General features: G+C 41.8%; 1 protein-coding gene across 1 annotated transcript; it reads left to right on the top strand.

Annotated features, from left to right (window-relative positions):
- The first annotated feature begins 15,848 nt into the window (after window positions 1-15,848).
- On the top strand, window positions 15,849-17,929 carry LOC110476495 (histone H2B 5). The gene has a single exon (XM_085566534.1). It carries the CDS (start codon window positions 15,864-15,866, stop codon window positions 16,242-16,244), a length of 381 nt encoding a protein of 126 aa, XP_085422660.1. The 5' UTR covers window positions 15,849-15,863; the 3' UTR covers window positions 16,245-17,929.
- The last annotated feature ends 556 nt before the right edge of the window (window positions 17,930-18,485 follow it).

Here is an 18,485-nt window from a genome sequence, read left to right as displayed (position 1 = left end):
TCTTATATTACACCACTCAAGTGGCAAGCTGCTTTGGACTCTGCATTTCCAGGAGAGACACTGATTTCAGGAACATATTCCCAGAGGAGCTACCTCACAGATGATCAGGTGATTGTCTGGGTAGAAATAAGGCTCCAACAGAAAAGTCCAATCTTAAAATCTTACAAAATTATTATTAACTACAGAAAAATCATAACAGAGGGAGTTTGATAAGAAAAATGGAAATTTAGATTATGTCTGCATTCTGGCAGAATCACTGAACTCCCTCCTCAAAAAAATCTGATCACTGGAAAAAACTCAGGTCTGAGTTTTCAAACCAGTGAAAATCCAGTCAGTCTGTCAGCTTCAAAAGTAAAACTTTGTCCAAAGTCATTAGGAAAAGGAAGGTGATAATATTCTTAAGTTATGACACACTTTGTGTTAACATATTTTTTTTTTATGCTGAACATGTTTGTGCTTCAATTGACAAACTATTTACAATGAGAAAATATATACTCACCCTTAAGCCAATTAATTCTGGGTTACAAAGTTTGTATTTTAGAACAGCCATGAATAATTCAGTGTTAGGTTGTTTAAGTGTGTTTTGTAAAATAGAGCTGCAGCTTTTGTTTTTCTTGAAAGCTTCTGAAAAAAAAAATAAAGGTTATTTTTAATTTTTTTTTCTCTTTGTCTTTTCACCCCTGAGGAGATCAGAGGCCTCTTCATGTTCCACATTGACCTGCATTTCTTGGTTTTTTTACCAACTAATTTGAAGAAAATACAATTTAAAATGGGAGCATTATGGAGTAAGGAGTATGGCACTATACCTGTGTGTCATAGCATAATCAACAGGTTGTGGTACTTCAGATTGCTTTAATCATGACTAGCATTGCTGAATTGTGAGCTTTTATGATGCTAATGAGCAGAAATGCATCCACATATGCACTTCCGGGTTTTTTTGAGTGCAAGTCTAACACAACAAATGAATTTATGTAGCTGAAGGGAAGGTGTATGGGTGATGTCGCTCCATCTCCTCTTCAGGTGCATCACATTATCTTCATGCTGCCCTATCCAGCCTGGGTAATGGCTGGATGACTGCCAAATTTTATCTAAAATTTTCTTTAGCACACAGATTTAAGAGACAGCAAAAAGGAGGAATTTTTTTCTAGTCCTTGCAAACTAGTGGCATAGTTGAATTTGTGTACAAACCATTTACAGTCCCTGTTAATGTCTGAGTTGGCAGGGCTGTATCAGGGGAGAAACTTCATTATGACTCCATCATGGTTTTAGGAACTTTCATATTTGAACTCACTTGTCGAGGAGTATTTTGAATCAAGAAAGAGCAGAAAACCAGAAACATTACAGCTGAGAGGTCAAAATTATCTCAAGTGAAGTAAGGCATAATCTCAGATAATCAGCATTCATAATACATGTTGATGGAATTGAAGGGACTTGCTAAAAATATTCTCACACAACAGGCAGACATAGTCAGTTGTACCAGTCTTGATAAGTACTGTGTGCTGAAAAGCAAACCATCTCAAATGGGTAATATGGGAAACTTCTTTGTTCTATTTTTTCAATATGTCCTTAAAATCCCCTCAGGGGTTAAATCTCATGGTACTTTTGTGGTAGCTGAGTTGAACCTTCTCAGTCTAGGCCAATAACCACTGGATGGCTAGCTGGATGTCATCTCTGTATCTGCCCAGACCTCTGCAGTCAGAGAGGGAACAGCGCATGGTGCAGCTTTGTCTTTGTTTGAAAAACAGGTGTCTGCTAAGGAAGGCAGGAGTCTTCCTTGAAATAGAAAATGTAAACCCTCTTCCTCTGAATTATTATAATTTTAAGGGGTTCTCAGGAAAAGATATAAAAGTAGGAATAACAGTTATTTACTAGGGAAAAACCCAAAAATAAAATAAAAATGCAATAACACAAAACAACACTGTCAGAGTCAAAATATGACCTGTCACCCCTTGGGTCAGCGTGTTGGTAGCAGTCCCATTAATGGTGGCTGCTCCTCCTGCAGTGGCTGCTCACCCTCCTGGGCAGAACATCTCACAATGGGATGATGTAATTTCATCAGTCATGCAGTGAGACACAATGGTCCACTAGCAGAAGGTCTCCTCAGAGGGCAGATTGGTTGTAGAAGAGATAAAGAAAACTGCCCACCTGGTTTTAACAGGTGGCCCAGTTAACAGAAGATAACTGCCCCACCTCCAACAGATGGCAACAGAATATAAAACCCCAACCACATCTTGCATTTCCAACATAAGATAAGCTTAAATGCTGGATTTTTACACTTTCTTTGCCTAAACTCCTTTATGTAAGTAAGCTATAGTACTTCTGAGAAGTGATTGCATGTGCACATATTCTGTACCATGACTCACACCATGTCAAGCTCACCTAAACCTTTTCCTGAGGATTTCCAGATAGATGTATAGAACCCTTTAGGTTGGAAACAATCTCTAAGGTCACCAAGTCCAACCATTAACCCACCACTACCAGGTCCATCACTAAATCATGTCCCTAAGTGCCACAACGAATAACATATGCTTGCATGAGAGCACAGCCCAGTATGGTTACAGATAAATATGGAGCACTGTTTTCAAAATAGTGTTTCATATTTCTATAAATGAAAAAGAGAATATTACAGTAAGGACAAGCTCCACATTAGTTTTCTGCCATGGAAAAAGACAAATGAGAAGATCAATATCGAATATTTACAGTAAGTTATATAGCTTATACTGGCTGTCTGCAAGGTTATTGTTATTAAACATTATGATTCATAGGGAAAAAAAAGGATATGTGCCCCAAACCAACATTTCTCTTTAGGAAAAAGTACAAAGTACATCTTAATTGTTATCCCAGTAGTACTTCTTGCTAGGTTTACTTATTGCTTTCTCTAGAGTAATGTCTTGAGCAAGCTCTTGGCTGCTGTAGTGTATGGCAGTGTAGACCAGATTTGTTTTCTCATTAGTCTTCTGTACTTCTCCTCATTTGTGCAGCTGCATGAGAACTTCTGAGTGAAATATCCAGACCTTGTGCATCTTAGGACTGCTGGCTTAAGGAGGAATACACCAAGTGCTAAGATAGTGTAGGAAGAAGATAAATTGAAAATCACCGTGTAAGAAACAGAGAAGAAGGCATTTTTACTGCGCTATGTTTATAACTTGTACTTTCTCAGATACTAAAAATCCACTGTTTTACCCACATGTCTGTAAGACATTATAGTTTGCCATGCATGTCATGTGCAGTTATTAATGTAATAGCTTCCTCAAGCAAATGTCTCCTGAAATTCAGATTTAGAGTTGCCTGTAAATTGCAGCAAAATGGAAGATTTAATAAAAGGTTCTGCAAATAATGAAACATCAATAGTGAATTTGCAACCTGCCTCTTTTTTACTGCTTTTATTTCTGTATGACTCTATTTTATAGTCTGAAGGTGCATTAAATGCTTGTAATAGAAGAATGAGCTATCATAAAAAGGAGGGTGTATCTATGTGTCCTGAGCCCACTTGTTGAGTCTGGAAAGCTGATGTACAAAGCACCCAGGGAATTGCAGCAGGGACAGTTCAAAATATTCTGGGGTACATGTTTTGGGAATAAATAACATTTACAGGACTATCCACTTTTCTCTTTCTTTTCACACCAAGGAATGGTGCTGGGTTTTTTTGCCAGACCAAGGATGGCTGTGGAAGGGTTGTGTGCCCATGGCACTCCAGATACCCCATTAGCCCTTTGGAGGTCACAGATCATCTGCATCTATCATAAGGCATCTGCCAGCAGTTTCAACAGATATACTTTCTTTCTCACACTTTTAGAACTACTTTTAATTTTAGAATAAGTCCAAGCCTTAATGACTACACAATGCACTTAGAGAACTTAATTTGCAGCTGACACACTTTCCAGAAAGAAATAAATATGCTATTTATTATGTATGTCTAAGAACATTGAACAGGGCTTCTGTAAAAGCTATTTTATTTTTCGACAGTTTGTTTTCATTTGTCTTATAGTAGCCTTTTCACGGTTTTGATAACTATACCATTGCCTTTGCTTTCATTATGCTTTCTTATCATATTAATTATTTTCTGTTATTCTTTACTACCTGGGTTTTTTGCTGTTAAGAAGTTCCTCTGTGATTTGCAGTGTGACAGCACTGTCAGAAAATTGCATATTTGGTTTTTTATTGTCTTGTTTAATAAATATGAACTCCTAGGCAATTTGTAATACTGTAATTTCCAGCCTGTAAGACCTACACAGTGCAAGAAGTCATGTGAGAAAAAGGCTATATTTACAATACTTCTGATAATAAACCTGGTACAGAAATCACATTAGAGTCAATCTAAACATGACAGTACTTAATAATTCAACCACAAAACATATTCAGGCAGAAATTATGAAACTTTTTTGATATTGTTTGTAGTCCTGATGCTACCAGCTGAAATACTGGAAATAGTGGTGGAAATAGTGTAATTTCTTACTGATTTTGATCCAAAAAAATTTCATAAAGGCACACATCAAGAAGGAACAGTAGTTCCACTTTAACCCAATTAGTCATGTTTATTGTTTTTTAGTTAATAAATAATGATAAATCTGACAGCAAAAGATGCCAAGAGGAACTAGATTACCATCTCTTCAAGCTTGGTCTAGATATTGGTTTTATAAAGATACAAAGGCCTGAGCCCACAAGAGGTAAGTCAGAGGGGTAGTTTGCTTTGAACTGTAAACACATCAGCTGTTTCATAGATGCTTCCCATATACATAGACTGACATTCCTCATTCCCACAGTTGCAGAAAGTCTTAATGCCTGCACAGGAGAATTAATCAAATTGCTTTTGCTTTTGGACCTGAGGAAAGGGATTCAGACTAGTGTCACCAGAATAAAGATGGCAGATCCCAGTAGATGGTTTTTTCAGAACAGTGCCCAGTCTTTCTGATCAAAGAGATTATGTACTTTCTTCCATGAGATGAAGGATCATGAGTGCTGCTTTGCTCATCTGGAGTGGAGGATAGTTAATTCAAATAGTCTGTGTGTCATTAGTAGAGGTTGCATGGCCTCTGCATGGTAGTCAAGTAACCAGGATGGAGATGTCCCAGAGATTTTGACTGAGCTGAAAATCTGAGAATCTCTGCTATTTCCACACTGGAATGTGTGAGCATTGTATCCTTGGAAAGCAGAAGCTGACAGTTTTACCTTCAATCCCAGATGAAAGATACAACAAAATCAGACCCAAATGAGTGAGGTCAGAAGGGGAAACTTTTAGTTTTTAAATGGAACTCTAGTGTCATGGATAATTTTTATCTGCCTTCTCACCCCATTCTTTTTGTTCATCATCCTCAAGTATGCACAGAGGCTGTAAAACTGCATTTCATGCTCTGACACCAGCTACTTGCTTAAGACAGCACTTGATAAAAAAATGCAGAAGGTGATGAAGATAAAGGTTATACAAAATTTATCTTTTAACTTCTAAGGAGGCAATGCCTAAGACTGCCAAGTTTTCTCAAAAAAAAATCTCAATTCAGTAGTTCACTAAGCCTAGTTAAGTCATTTAGGCATCTTAAATTGCATGTAGACTGCCTATTAGTCTCTATTTCTATTTTTTTTTATTTCATTCATATAAACTGAGATGCTGTCCCAGATTGAGAAGCAAGATGTTTTCTATTGCCATCTGCATAGCAGTTGTCTTCTGTTAAGTGGGCAGTTTTCCTTACCTCCTGTTAATGGGCCCATCAATGTCTCACCACATGATTCAGAGATAATTCCCTCCAGGAGCCAGTTCTGTTTAACAGGTGAGCAAGGACCCACCAAGTGACTCAGAATGACATCAGCCCATGGTGAGATGCTCCGCCCAGTGGGGAGGAGCTAAACATTCCCACCTAGATATATTCTGGGATTGCTAGACAGTGAGGCAGCCTTCCCACAGGTTTCCAAGATGAATACCTGGGTTGTTCCACTGGACCTTCAGAGGAAGACTAGACCCTTCTACAGGACCACTGCTCCAGCATAACCACATCTGCCACTCCAGGAGGACTGCAGCCACTCTAATCTGGACTGCTGACAACATGGTGGGCAAAGGGGTGTCAGGTTGGATTCTGACTCTGTCAGTGGTTATTCTTTTGTATTATTGGATTTTGTTTCTTTTCCCTTTTCCTAATAAATTGTATTTCTGACTTGGAGTCTCTCTCTGGGTTTGTTTTCAAACAACAGATGCTTTGCTTCAGAGAGAGGAACAGACAGCAGAGAGATACAAAGCTTCCTGAGTCTCTATTATATAGTGGAGTGCATACCTGTTTGGGACTGCAAAATTGTGTTAAGGGACTTGATTATAGACATACATTAAACATATCTTAAAATCTTCTGAAATTATATTATAGTAGCCACACAATTAAAGGAAAAAAAGAATCATCTTGTTTCAGTGCCCTTAGTCTATTCTATTTGCAGAAAAACATGTTTCTCAAAAAGAAAGAATGGGAAAAGATCATGATATAAGCTAAATCTAGGTAACAATGCTGGACTTCCAGTTGTCTCATGCAGGGACATTTGACATTTGTCCTCTAACCTTACCTGAGCTTTCACACAGTTGTCTATTTTCTTTGAGCCAGACAGATCTAAGCTGTCAATCAATATGTAATGTAAGTTTACTTAGATGTCATGTAATGCTGCTATCCATGTGGAAATACATCAAATGTCCTAATGTCGTGGTTTGACACGGAAAGATAATTTTTCCCGGAAGGAAGAGGTCAATTTAGATATTGACCAATTGAAAGTAGACACACCTCTGAGAACACAGAGGAGTTAAGAGCAGAATTCCCAGAGGAACTCGCTCTCTTTGGTTCCGGTCAGCGTGCAGTGCAAACCTCCCCTGCCCAGCCACGAGCTGGGTGGGGGAGAGGAAGCCCCCATGGCCTGAAAGGTAGGCCCCAAGGGTGGTGGAAGGACTGGAACTGGGCTGGCCCCTGCAGATGGAAGGGTGGAAGAAATCTGGGATGTCTCCATTTCCCCCCCCCCCCCCCGCTGTCTCTTTCTCTCCCGAGGGGGAGAGAGAAAGAGACGGCAGCGATCCTGTCCTGTCAGCAATTCCACCGCGAGGAAGGAGGAGCGGGGTGGGGGGGAGCTGCAAGATGCCCAGTCGCGTGGGATGTCCGGGCATCGAGCCATCCTGGGAGTTTGGACTTTTAACCCTTCCTTGAGAAATGAAAGCTTTGTGAATTTTCCTTTCCCCTCCTCAGTTTGAAAGAGAGGAAGAGGGACACCTTGGACCTTGGGATATTGGAAGGAGGAATTCTAGAGGGGAGGGGGACAAGGAGTGGCTTTTGGCTGGACTTTTCCATGTTAGCCACAACCTGAACCAAATCTTCTCCTTCAAGAGGGACTGTGTTTTGGGAGGATGCCAGTGAGTCAAGAGACCTGCTTCAGCTGAGAAAAAGACAAAAGTGGAGTGAACAGAGAAAAGGTTAGGGGGTTTGTGGTGGCACCCCCTTGCCCTGGAAAGGAAAAAGAAGAGAAGAAGATCTCTGTTCTTGAGCCCTCGGCCCCAGGGGAAAATGGGGGGAAACTGTGGTCCCAAACAATGAAAAACTGAACTGTTGTTTTCTCCCCTCTTGGCAGGGCATCCTTGAAAGGAAAAATCTTAAAGGCAGTCTGTCCATCCATGCATTTAGTAGTGAGAGTACTGTGCATGGGAAGGAGAAGGGTCACCATGGCAAACTTTTCTCCGGGCGGTGCCATGTGTGACATGGAAACACAGGATGTGGAGCTGTGTTTTCTTGGGGGGTCTGTGGCACAGGAGAGACTCTGTTCCCTCGATGGACTGAGTATCAGTTGTTTGGAGGGTGGAAACCTGATTGGGGTCCAGATTGTGTCTCACTGTGGTTTGTTGGAGTTGGGTGGTGGGAGGAGGAATGTTTTGCAAGGTTTTCATTTGATCTTTGTGTGGGTTTTTTTTCCCCCTTCTTTAGTTTTCTCTTTTCTTTAGTAGTAGTAGTTTAATAAAGTTTTTTTTTCCTGTTATTAAGCTTAGGCCTGCTTTGCTCTGTTCTAGATTCCACTTCACAGCATTCAAGGGAGGGATCACATTTCATGGGGGCACTGGCATTGTGCCAGTGTCAAACCATGACACCTAGTTTGCTCTAAAGGCTATGGCACTCAGTAAAAATCTTCTCCCATGAGAAGCCTAGGCTTGAAAAATGCCTGAGGATTAGACATATTCAGCCAACTCTTTGTGATGCAAAATTACAATCTTTGGCTTTTTCAAATAGTACTACATTTTTATTTTCTCCAAATAAAGAACCAAATTCCAGGTTTGCAAACTGTTTAGGTTGTATAATTTTTTTTTATTGAATAAAGAGGTCTTGCTAAATCCCAGGAACTCAAGACATGCAATAGCTGAAACATTTGCTTAAAAATTTTAGTAAATTCAAGAATGTCTGAAAGCCAATGGTTTGTTTCAATATTTTTCATACTTTATACCATATTGCTGTAGCACTAGGTAATTGATAGCTTAGACTGTCCTGTACACTGAAAGCACCAAACACAGGTTGATATTCCATTGTAATAAGTGAGAACCTTATGTTATTTAACCTGGAGTAAGTCATCCTTAAATTAAAATTTTATATTGTAAATAGAGCAAAAAAATATGTTAAAATGCTTATGTTTCCTGAAATCCAAATCAAAACATATTGAAAAAATTACCTCTAGGTATTGAAAGTTGTTGCCTTTATCACACTGTGCATCTAAGTTCCCAAGGATGATTTAATGAGGTTTGCACATTAAAATCTTGTTCTTTGTTACAACAGAGGAAATCATAAGAAAGATTACTGTCCTCTGTGTGATGCCACGGAATTCAAATGACTTTCAAATGTCTTCACTATAGGGACACATTGCTATGCAGGGCTGTACTTGGCAAAGATTTTCTCAGTGTAAAGAATTTATTAGTCATGGCTGAAGATGTTGGTGTGCTGTACCCTAAATACCTGGATTATGCCTTTGTTAAGACCAACTAGGTACTGTGGTAGTCTATTATTTTATAGTTGGTTCTTCTGTAGTAGGTTTTAGTATTCCTTCTTATAAGTTTGTAATGCTTCAGTCTGTGTACCCCATTTGGCTCCCCTGATGGCTTAGTCCTGAGTTGTTTACCACAGTTTTCCAAAATGTATGCCAATCACTTGTCAATCCACCTGTATATCTCCCTTGTTCCCTTGTCTTACCCCTGTCTGTCAAAGACAGCACACTCCTTTGCTCCTGGAGTGTTCCCTGTCTTTCATCCCTTCCTCAAAGCAGAGTTGGATTGTCAAGTTTGCTCCCTCCCCGTGTTGGCTTCTCTTGGGGAGCTCTTACCCTGCACCCCTCCCCTAATGCCTCCCTGCTGGTCACAGGTTGTGCCCTCACCGTGTTTCCCCTACCCTTTAAAAGCAGTTCTTGCATGTTCAGATTTGCCACTTGCTCTGCCCCCCTTTGGGAATGAAATCATTGGCGATTCAGACAAGTGTCCTTCCCTTATTCCTGTGCCTCGGATTCCCCGTGCTCTGTGCCCTGCTGCGCTCCCCACGCCGCAGCGATCACCGCCCCCCGCACCAGGCTGGGCAGAGACTCGGGGGCGGCCGCTCGCGCCTGGCCCTGCGGCCACAGCGGGACAGCTGCCAGCAGTCCCCTTCCCTGGACACTGAGAGCCAGGCACAGGGACAGCTGCCAGCAGTGCCCATCCCTGGACACTGAGAGCCAGGCACAGGGACAGCTGCCAGCAGTGCCCATCCCTGGACACTGAGAGCCAGGCACAGGGACAGCTGCCAGCAGTGCCCATCCCTGGACACTGAGAGCCAGGCACAGGGACAGCTGCCAGCAGTGCCCATCCCTGGACACTGAGAGCCAGGCACAGGGACAGCTGCCAGCAGTGCCCATCCCTGGACACTGAGAGCCAGGCACAGGGACAGCTGCCAGCAGTGCCCATCCCTGGACACTGAGAGCCAGGCACAGGGACAGCTGCCAGCAGTGCCCATCCCTGGACACTGAGAGCCAGGCACAGGGACAGCTGCCAGCAGTGCCCATCCCTGGACACTGAGAGCCAGGCACAGGGACAGCTGCCAGCAGTCCCCATCCCTGGACACTGAGAGCCAGGCACAGGGACAGCTGCCAGCAGTCCCCTTCCCTGGACACTGAGAGCCAGGCACAGGGACAGCTGCCAGCAGTGCCCATCCCTGGACACTGAGAGCCAGGCACAGGGACAGCTGCCAGCAGTGCCCATCCCTGGACACTGAGAGCCAGGCACAGGGACAGCTGCCAGCAGTGCCCATCCCTGGACACTGAGAGCCAGGCACAGGGACAGCTGCCAGCAGTGCCCATCCCTGGACACTGAGAGCCAGGCACAGGGACAGCTGCCAGCAGTGCCCATCCCTGGACACTGAGAGCCAGGCACAGGGACAGCTGCCAGCAGTGCCCATCCCTGGACACTGAGAGCCAGGCACAGGGACAGCTGCCAGCAGTGCTCATCCCTGGACACTGAGAGCCAGGCACAGGAACAGCTGCCAGCAGTGCCCATCCCTGGACACTGAGAGCCAGGAGCAAGGTACTCCAGAAGGCTTTGAAGAAGTGATCAATTTTCAGGCTGATATAATGGATTCCATGTCAGAACCACATGAGGCTACCCAAAGGCATGACATTCAGTCTTGACATATTTTTCCATTGGAATAGTGATATGTGACACAAAGCAGAGTTATGTGCTCAGACTATGCTTAGAGAGTTTACCTCAAAGGTAAAGGGACACAGATCAGGTTGAATGTGCACCTTTTTCTTAAGAGGAAGAACTTGAATCAGCGATGTAATACAAAAGACTCTGAACAGCTGTTTAGCTTTACACCTTACTCAAAAAATGCATAGGGGCTATTACATTCATCTGCTCCTGCAGACCCAAACAACATGTCAAGAGGAATCACCCTGCCATCATAAATTCAGTCCACGTTTAAGTCATGGAAAAGAAAAACATAACTTTCCCAAGAACTTAATCCACAATTACAATAAGAATGCAGGAGAGAGAAGTAATACAGCCTTGATAAAAGACAGAGAGAATGCTGGAAATGTAGACTTGTCCTGGGTTGTAAGATAAGCTTGTATTCTATTTGCCATCTGTTGGAGGTTGGGCAGGTTTGTTATCTCTTCCAAGAACGATGGTTTGCTCCGAAGAGGTAATGGTTTGTTAATGGGCCATTGACTGATTCACTGCAGGGCTGGTAATGTAACACCATCCCATTGTGAGATGCTCCACCCAGAGGGGGAAGCCAAGCACTCTTTTATTGGATAAAGGGGTACCTTTTGGGGGACAGAGCAGCTCTCTCTCTCTTTGTGGGATTCCCAGAGAAGCAGCTCCTTCAGACGGACTCCCCAAGAAGCGGCCGGAGCGCGCTGAGCCGACGGCGGCGGAGCTCGGAGGCAACCCCGGCGCAGAGGAAGACCGGCCCCACTGCCACCAGATCTTCAGAGAAAACTATACCCTTCTAAAGATCACCACTGCATCTGCAATTCATCAGCCACTGCAAGAGGAGCAGCTGTCATTTCAACCGGACTGCTACCAACACCCCGACTCCTCAGGTTGTGGACTTTATCACTAGTTTTGTTTGTACCGATTGCATTTGCCTTTTTAAATTGTTATCTAGTTTTCTCCTAGTAAAGAATTGTTACTCCCATTCCCATATCTTTGCCTGAGAGCCTTTTAATTTAAAAATCCTGGTAATTTGGAGGGAAGGGGTTTACCTTCTCCATTGCACAGGAGGCTTTTGCCCTCCTTCACAGACTCCTGTCTTGTCAAACCAAGACAAGACTCAAATTCAATAAATGGGCAAAATGAAATGTCAGAGAAAGATTTCAAGCTAAATAGTACTGGGAAATTAAATATCAAAAAAAATCTTATAAATTAGAGGTATATTTTCAACAGATATGGGAAATGCAAGCACAGAGAAGTCCCAAGGCCTTGAATATATAAGCTCAGAAATAGAGATGGATACAGAGTTTGACCTAAGACCTTGGAGAAGGCTCAAAGCTTTAGAATAAAATAATGAAAATAACAATAAATATTTGTAGTTTAGGCAGAAATATGTTTTAAGCAAGTAGAAATATGCCTCATGTAAGCAAATAAATATGTTAAGCAAGATAGTAAAAAAAATTAAAGTCTAACAACAGAACTAGTTATAGAATTGGTAAAAAACATGCAGCAGTAAGTTGATGTAGAGTTACATGATTGGATAAAAACAGATGCATTGCAGCAAAATTGTGTAAAACATACCAACAAGCAATTGGTTTATGAAGACACTAGCAAGCTTTGTGGAAGTAGCTGATTGGATAAGAAATTTATAAAATACATTGTAACTAAAGTTATAATGGCTTCTGATGTATAGTTTGCTAATGTGATAGCTTTGGATGTAACAATCTTACTGTCTTGCCCTTCCATAAGACTGATTTTGCAATAAACCATGTTTTAACAACCTCATCAGTCAACCCCATCTTTCTGTATCCCAAACAAACAACAAATATAGTTCTTCAGAAAATACATGAAGTGTATTATGGGGGCACTCTGCCATAATTACTAAAACCCATTCATTGTTTCTTGTTTAGCAATATGTCATGAGTTCCACCCAGGCACTTTCTCATTTTCCTTCATATTCTACAAACATGGTAAGGAATACTGTCTGTCATGAAAGCCTCAAATGCACAACATAAAAAATAGGAGAAAACATGGAAAAGAATCACAGAGAGAGAGAAGTGATAAAAATCACTTCAGTTTTTTAAATAACTGAAGTGATTTTGAATTCTTTCACATTTATTAACACGACGCTTAGTGACTGGCACAGGGACAAATGGGAAGCCTGTTGTAGATAGATATTTAGCAAATACGTTCTAAGTTATCATCCAGAGCCTTCAGCAAAGACCATGCACCATGAAACATACTGGCCACGGGAGAGGGCTTTAGCGTTACCACCACCATGTCCTTGAGATGTCTTCTTTATTCCATTTCAGACAGGTTTCTTTAAAACAAAGAAGACACTTTAAAAAAAAAAAAAAAAGGCACAGCTATTTTCAGAGTGATAGGATGGACAGACACCTGCTTTCCCATGTATTTTGTTATTTCTCACTACAAAAAATCCTTTAAATAATAGTTGATTTTTCCAGGATCTCCATTAAAGTATATATATTATGTTCCTATAATTAAAAATGTTTTAAAGAATGCAAAGAAAATAAGATATAAACCCATAATTTTGCACATTCAATTATGTTTAACTGATAAATGTTAATTTAAAGATGTGGGGAAAAAAGCAAAAACATTGAAGATTATTGATATCAGGCAATAAAATTCTTTGTAGATACAAATTATGATTTTTTGGTTGTCTTGTTTTCTGACTGCCAGTGCAGAAATATCTGAAAGACTAAAAACAGAAACTATTCTCTTTGCAAAACTATCAACTTTTGTGGCTTTTCTACCAGCTTCCTGACAAAATCCATACAATATGAAAAACACTGTATCATCTGCCTTGTTTACTTTGGATCAGAAAGGGAAAAGAAAAAGAGGATCAGGAACAACTTGTGCATCCATCCTTGTCCTTCAGTGCAAGTGAAATAAATGTACTCTGGACAGTAAGGTTGTCCAAGAAGGTGAGAAAAATTTTAGGAGAAACAGAGGATGTGGAGGCTGGTAGCCCAGTGGAAGATGAGAGCAGGGACAAGATGGGAAGAGGATAGGACATTGGCTATGACGAATATGCAATGTGGCACCACACAGGACAGATGTGCAGATGGCGGATTTGGTCTCTGGTCTCTGTTGCAGGGGACCAACAGATCCTGAGGCCATCATTCTAGAACTCTACTACCATGGTAAATCAGTGGATAATTCCAATCCGAATTTATTCTGCCATGGCCACAGAATTGATGGATTGGTTACACAGATGGTCCTCTAATTTTAATTAAATCAAATACAAGTACACTGCTTCCAGAGTCAGCACAGTGACAAAGAGAGTTCTGGGCACCACTACATTTCATGCTCCCTGAGCTAGCCACAAAAACTGTCTGAGACAGCCTGACTGCCCTGTAAAAGTTGACTGCCCTACTTTGGGAAACTCTTGAAATGACTGTATTTGCATTAACCATCTTTACCAGCCTTGAAGAAGGGGCTGGTGGCAATAATCCAGATAAACCAGCCTAGCACACAAGTGCATGACTAGAGTGGGGTGGGTGTGAGGTAGTAAAGAGCTCTAGAGCAGCCAAAGCTCAGGATCCCAATTTCGAACCACAGAAATGGGATGGGATTTTTTTGGTACCTGTCTCAGCAGCAAGATTGACAAACCCCATCTTGAAAACCAATTTAAGGAATGTTAGCTCAAAATCAAAAATCATAATTCTGATGATACAACAAGCAGTGAAGAATTTCTGGCATCTATTTCTTCAAAAATGCCCCCTAGTGGGTAGTAAGAACTGTTTCCTTCTCGTTCTTGATACAGGTGAGAGGAAATTTTGCTCATAGTTCATTAGATGATTTTTCAGCAGTGCTTTCTATATCACTGAAATAGTCTTTATTCTCCTGGACATCTTTAACCTCTCTTCCAAATGGAGGCACCCCCATCCTTGTAAAGCCATATCATAACTCATTACTAAAAGTGTATTCTTTTTTATTTTCATTGTCTAGAAAAACCCCAAAATATTCCATAGTGTGTTTTTAAACATTCATTCCGTCCATATACAACTGAGTTTCAGAAAAGGCTTTAAGATTATAGAGCTCATTCTTCCTCAACACAATTCCACGGTACCTGTAAGTTCTTCTTCCTTTACTGGTACTTCAAACCCTTGGAAAAGGATGTGAAGCATTCAATTTTTAGTGGTTTCTTGTTTATTTTGCTTTTTTTTTTTTTGGGTGGGGGAGGTTGTTGTTGTTGTTGTTGTTGGTTTGGTTACTTTGGTTTGTTTGGTTTTGGTTTTTAACATGTGAAGCAGGTCTTTTGGTATTTCCCACATAAAGCAAGCTTTTAATTTTTAAAAAATTACACTTTTGAAAATTACCTTCATGTCTATCATATCCACAGTATCAGAGCTCTTAATTGTGCACTTAGTCTGATAAGTTTTTTTTTTTCTTTTTCTGTCTGCTTGTTTCACTTATTCCCCTTTTTTCTCACAGCATTTTGTTCTAAATAGGAGATAGCAGGGACATGCCTAAAAATAGTAAATTTTATAGAGTCTAAAAATGGTTCTACAACATCTAACTATTTACAGATTTCTTTGTGTTTCTGCCTTCTCTCTGCCTTATCGATGTAGATCTGTGTCATGGTCAATTTTTATTTTCATGTAGTAGGCTGTCAGGTGATGCCTCTGCTGTTAGTAGATGCTGTCTTGTGTAAAGTCCTTAGCAGATGAAGTACTTCCAAATGAAGTAATGTTAGAACAATGCAAGCCTTTTTATTGCACACCTTTTTGGTGGCAACCACAGATAAAAGCCCTTACTGTTTTCCTTATATTTTCTCAATATATCCAGATGGTTTTAGCACTGGTGGAACTGTTTTTCCTATCTTTCAGTCAGGGAAGCAGTAACCTTGCCTTTTTACACTGTTTTTTTCTCCATGTTTTCTTCCACAGCCACACAAGTAGAGCTCCCAGGCATCCCAGAGATAAGCAATATGCAACACATGGTCTGCTCATTAATACTGACGTTTTTGGAAAGTGCCTCTCATCCTATAATTTCCAGACCAGGAACCAAGAAGCTGGCTGTGATTTCAACAGGTGGTCCAATATTTGGTCCAGACCTGAAATCAACCTGCCTGATCTGGGCTTAATTGGGATATGTTGAATAATTAGGACAAAGCTGCAAAGGACACGCTACAAGTATGGTGTCATTAAGTGCAGTTCAGGGAGCTGCCGAGATGCCCAAACCGGCCAAGTCCGCCCCCACGCCCAAGAAGGGCTCCAAGAAGGCGGTGACCAAGACGCAGAAGAAGGGCGACAAGAAGCGCAAGAAGAGCCGCAAGGAGAGCTATTCCATCTACGTGTACAAGGTGCTGAAGCAGGTGCACCCCGACACGGGCATCTCGTCCAAGGCCATGGGCATCATGAACTCCTTCGTCAACGACATCTTCGAGCGCATCGCGGGCGAGGCGTCGCGCCTGGCGCACTACAACAAGCGCTCCACCATCACCTCGCGGGAGATCCAGATGGCCGTGCGCCTGCTGCTGCCCGGCGAGCTGGCCAAGCACGCCGTGTCCGAGGGCACCAAGGCTGTCACCAAGTACACCAGCTCCAAGTAGGGCGTCTTGGACCATCACTTTTAACCCAAAGGCTCTTTCCAAAATCTGTCTCGGTTTGACAAGACAGGAGTCTGTGAAGGAGGGCAAAAGCCTCCTGTGCAATGGAGAAGGTAAACCCTTTCCCTCCGAATTACCAGGAGTTTTAAATTAAAAGGCTCTCAGGCAAAGATATGGGAATGGGAGTAACAATTCTTTACTAGGAGAAAACTAGATAACAATTTAAATAGGCAAATGCAATTGGTACAAACAAAACTAGTGATGAAGTCCACAACCTGAGGATTCGGGGTGTTGGTAGCAGTCCGGTTGAAATGACAGCTGCTCCTCTTGCAGTGGCTGATGAATTGCAGCTGAAGTGGTGATCTTTAGAAGGGTATAGTTTTCTCTGAAGATCTGGTGGCAGTTGGGCTGGTCTTCCTCTGCGCTGGGGTTGCCTCTGAGCTCCGCCACCGCCGCCTCACCGCGCTCCAGCCGCTTCTCTGGGAGTCCTGCCGAAGGAGCTGCTTCTCTGGGAATCCCGCAAAGAGAGAGAGAGCTGCTCTGTCTCCCAAAAGGTACCCCTTTTATCCAATAAAAGAGTGCTTGGCTTCCCCCTCTGGGTGGAGCATCTCACAATGGGATGGTGTTACGTTACCAGGCCTGCAGTGAGTCAGTCAATGGCCCATTAACAAACCATTACCTCTTCCGAGCAAACCATCGTTCTTGGAAGAGATAACAAACCTGCCCAACCTCCAACAGATGGCAAATAGAATACAAGCTTATTTTACAAACCAGGACAAGCAGGGAAGACAAGATCCAGTACCCTCAATATTGGACCTGTTGGAGAAAGGGAAATGTTAATAGATTTAACTAATCTATCACCTTGTTGATAGATTTAACTCCCTGGATTGAGATATGAGAGCCACAAGAGCAGTGCAGAACACAATGACACCAGCACAGCAGCAGACACAGCAGAGGGTCTCTGTTGGCCATGGACAGACTGGAGCAACTGTGTTGGCTGGGAAATTTGCTCCAAGGTGTGTCTGAGCTCCTGTGCCCAGCTGTGGAGTGTACTGTGCACTGAGAGTTCTGACCCTGTGGCATCACAAGCTGGGGAAGCACAGCTGGGCATGGGCACAGCACTGCTGCTGCCGCCTTACCTGATATCACACTTGAAACCCTGAAATTTACATGGAAAATATCCTAGCAGTGAACATTGCTTGAGGTGGAGCCATGCAATCTAGCTGCTTACCACACTGGGAGGAACTCCTCACCCTGAGGTCTCTGTTGATGCTGCTGCTACTCAGAAACCCTAACTTCATGAAGAATTTGAATGTTAGATTTATGTGCCAGCATAATCTCTCTCATCTCACAAATATGCTGTTTATATCTTAGTGACCAAAATAATAACCAAGGCAGAAGCAGTGCTCCCTTCTCAACATTTCAATACATTTAAGGTTGTAGTAGTATTTTAATTCAGCATAGCTAATGTGTCACATGGAATAGATGGAAAAATTGTACCATATGTAGCCCCAAGAAAACACTGACAAGACAGCTGTACCCATTCTGTCTCAACATGAGATATTGTCATGTTCCAACTAAGTCTTTTATGACAGTGATTACATCTAGCATCCTGATAAGTGAATATTTGTGGAACTAACTCTCACATAGATCTTCATGATAATAAATGATATTTTTCTTTTTCAGCATTGTTGCATACTTGTCATTTTCTCTGTGATGTATTTAACTAGAGATCAATGACACTAAACAGCTAAAAAAAAAATCATACTCAGTGCATGAAAAAAATCTTGTTATCTCCTGCTTCCTCCCAGTCACAAATTTGCCTTTGTGTTAAAGCTTTTGTGTTCAGAAATGCTTCTTCTGAAGACGGATTTTAAAGCCTACCAAAGTCTATACATTTCCATCAACATCTGCAATACGATGTTGATGGAAATGTATACCAAAAGTACACCAGAAGCAGAAAGAGGACAACTCTTCAGTTTGACTAATAAACATAGAAGGAGGACAAAACACTACATCATCTACTAAAAGCTGAATTTTCATTTAAGGTCACCATTCAATTTTCACCATTTTAAGTTTCCACCAAAAGAAAATACATTGGTCAAGTTATCCAGAAAGGGACATGTTCCTGAATTCCTATTTTTATTTTCTCTTTAAACTCTTGTTCTTAACCTGGAATGAATCTGGGAGGGTTGATAGAGACAATTTTCCTACAGCTAACTAATGAGTCCACATTCTCTCACC

Source organism: Lonchura striata, chromosome Z (assembly GCF_050655825.1).
Source record: "Lonchura striata isolate lonStrDom1 chromosome Z, ASM5065582v1, whole genome shotgun sequence".
NCBI classification, from domain to species: domain Eukaryota; kingdom Metazoa; phylum Chordata; class Aves; order Passeriformes; family Estrildidae; genus Lonchura; species Lonchura striata.
Note: the sequence above shows the minus strand (reverse complement) of the source record. Positions and strands in the feature narration are given on the sequence as shown.

Coding starts and splice junctions, on each gene's coding strand:
- LOC110476495 (XM_085566534.1), top strand. CDS start 15,864: ATGCCCAAACCGGCCAAGTCCGCCCCCACGCCCAAGAAGGGCTCCAAG.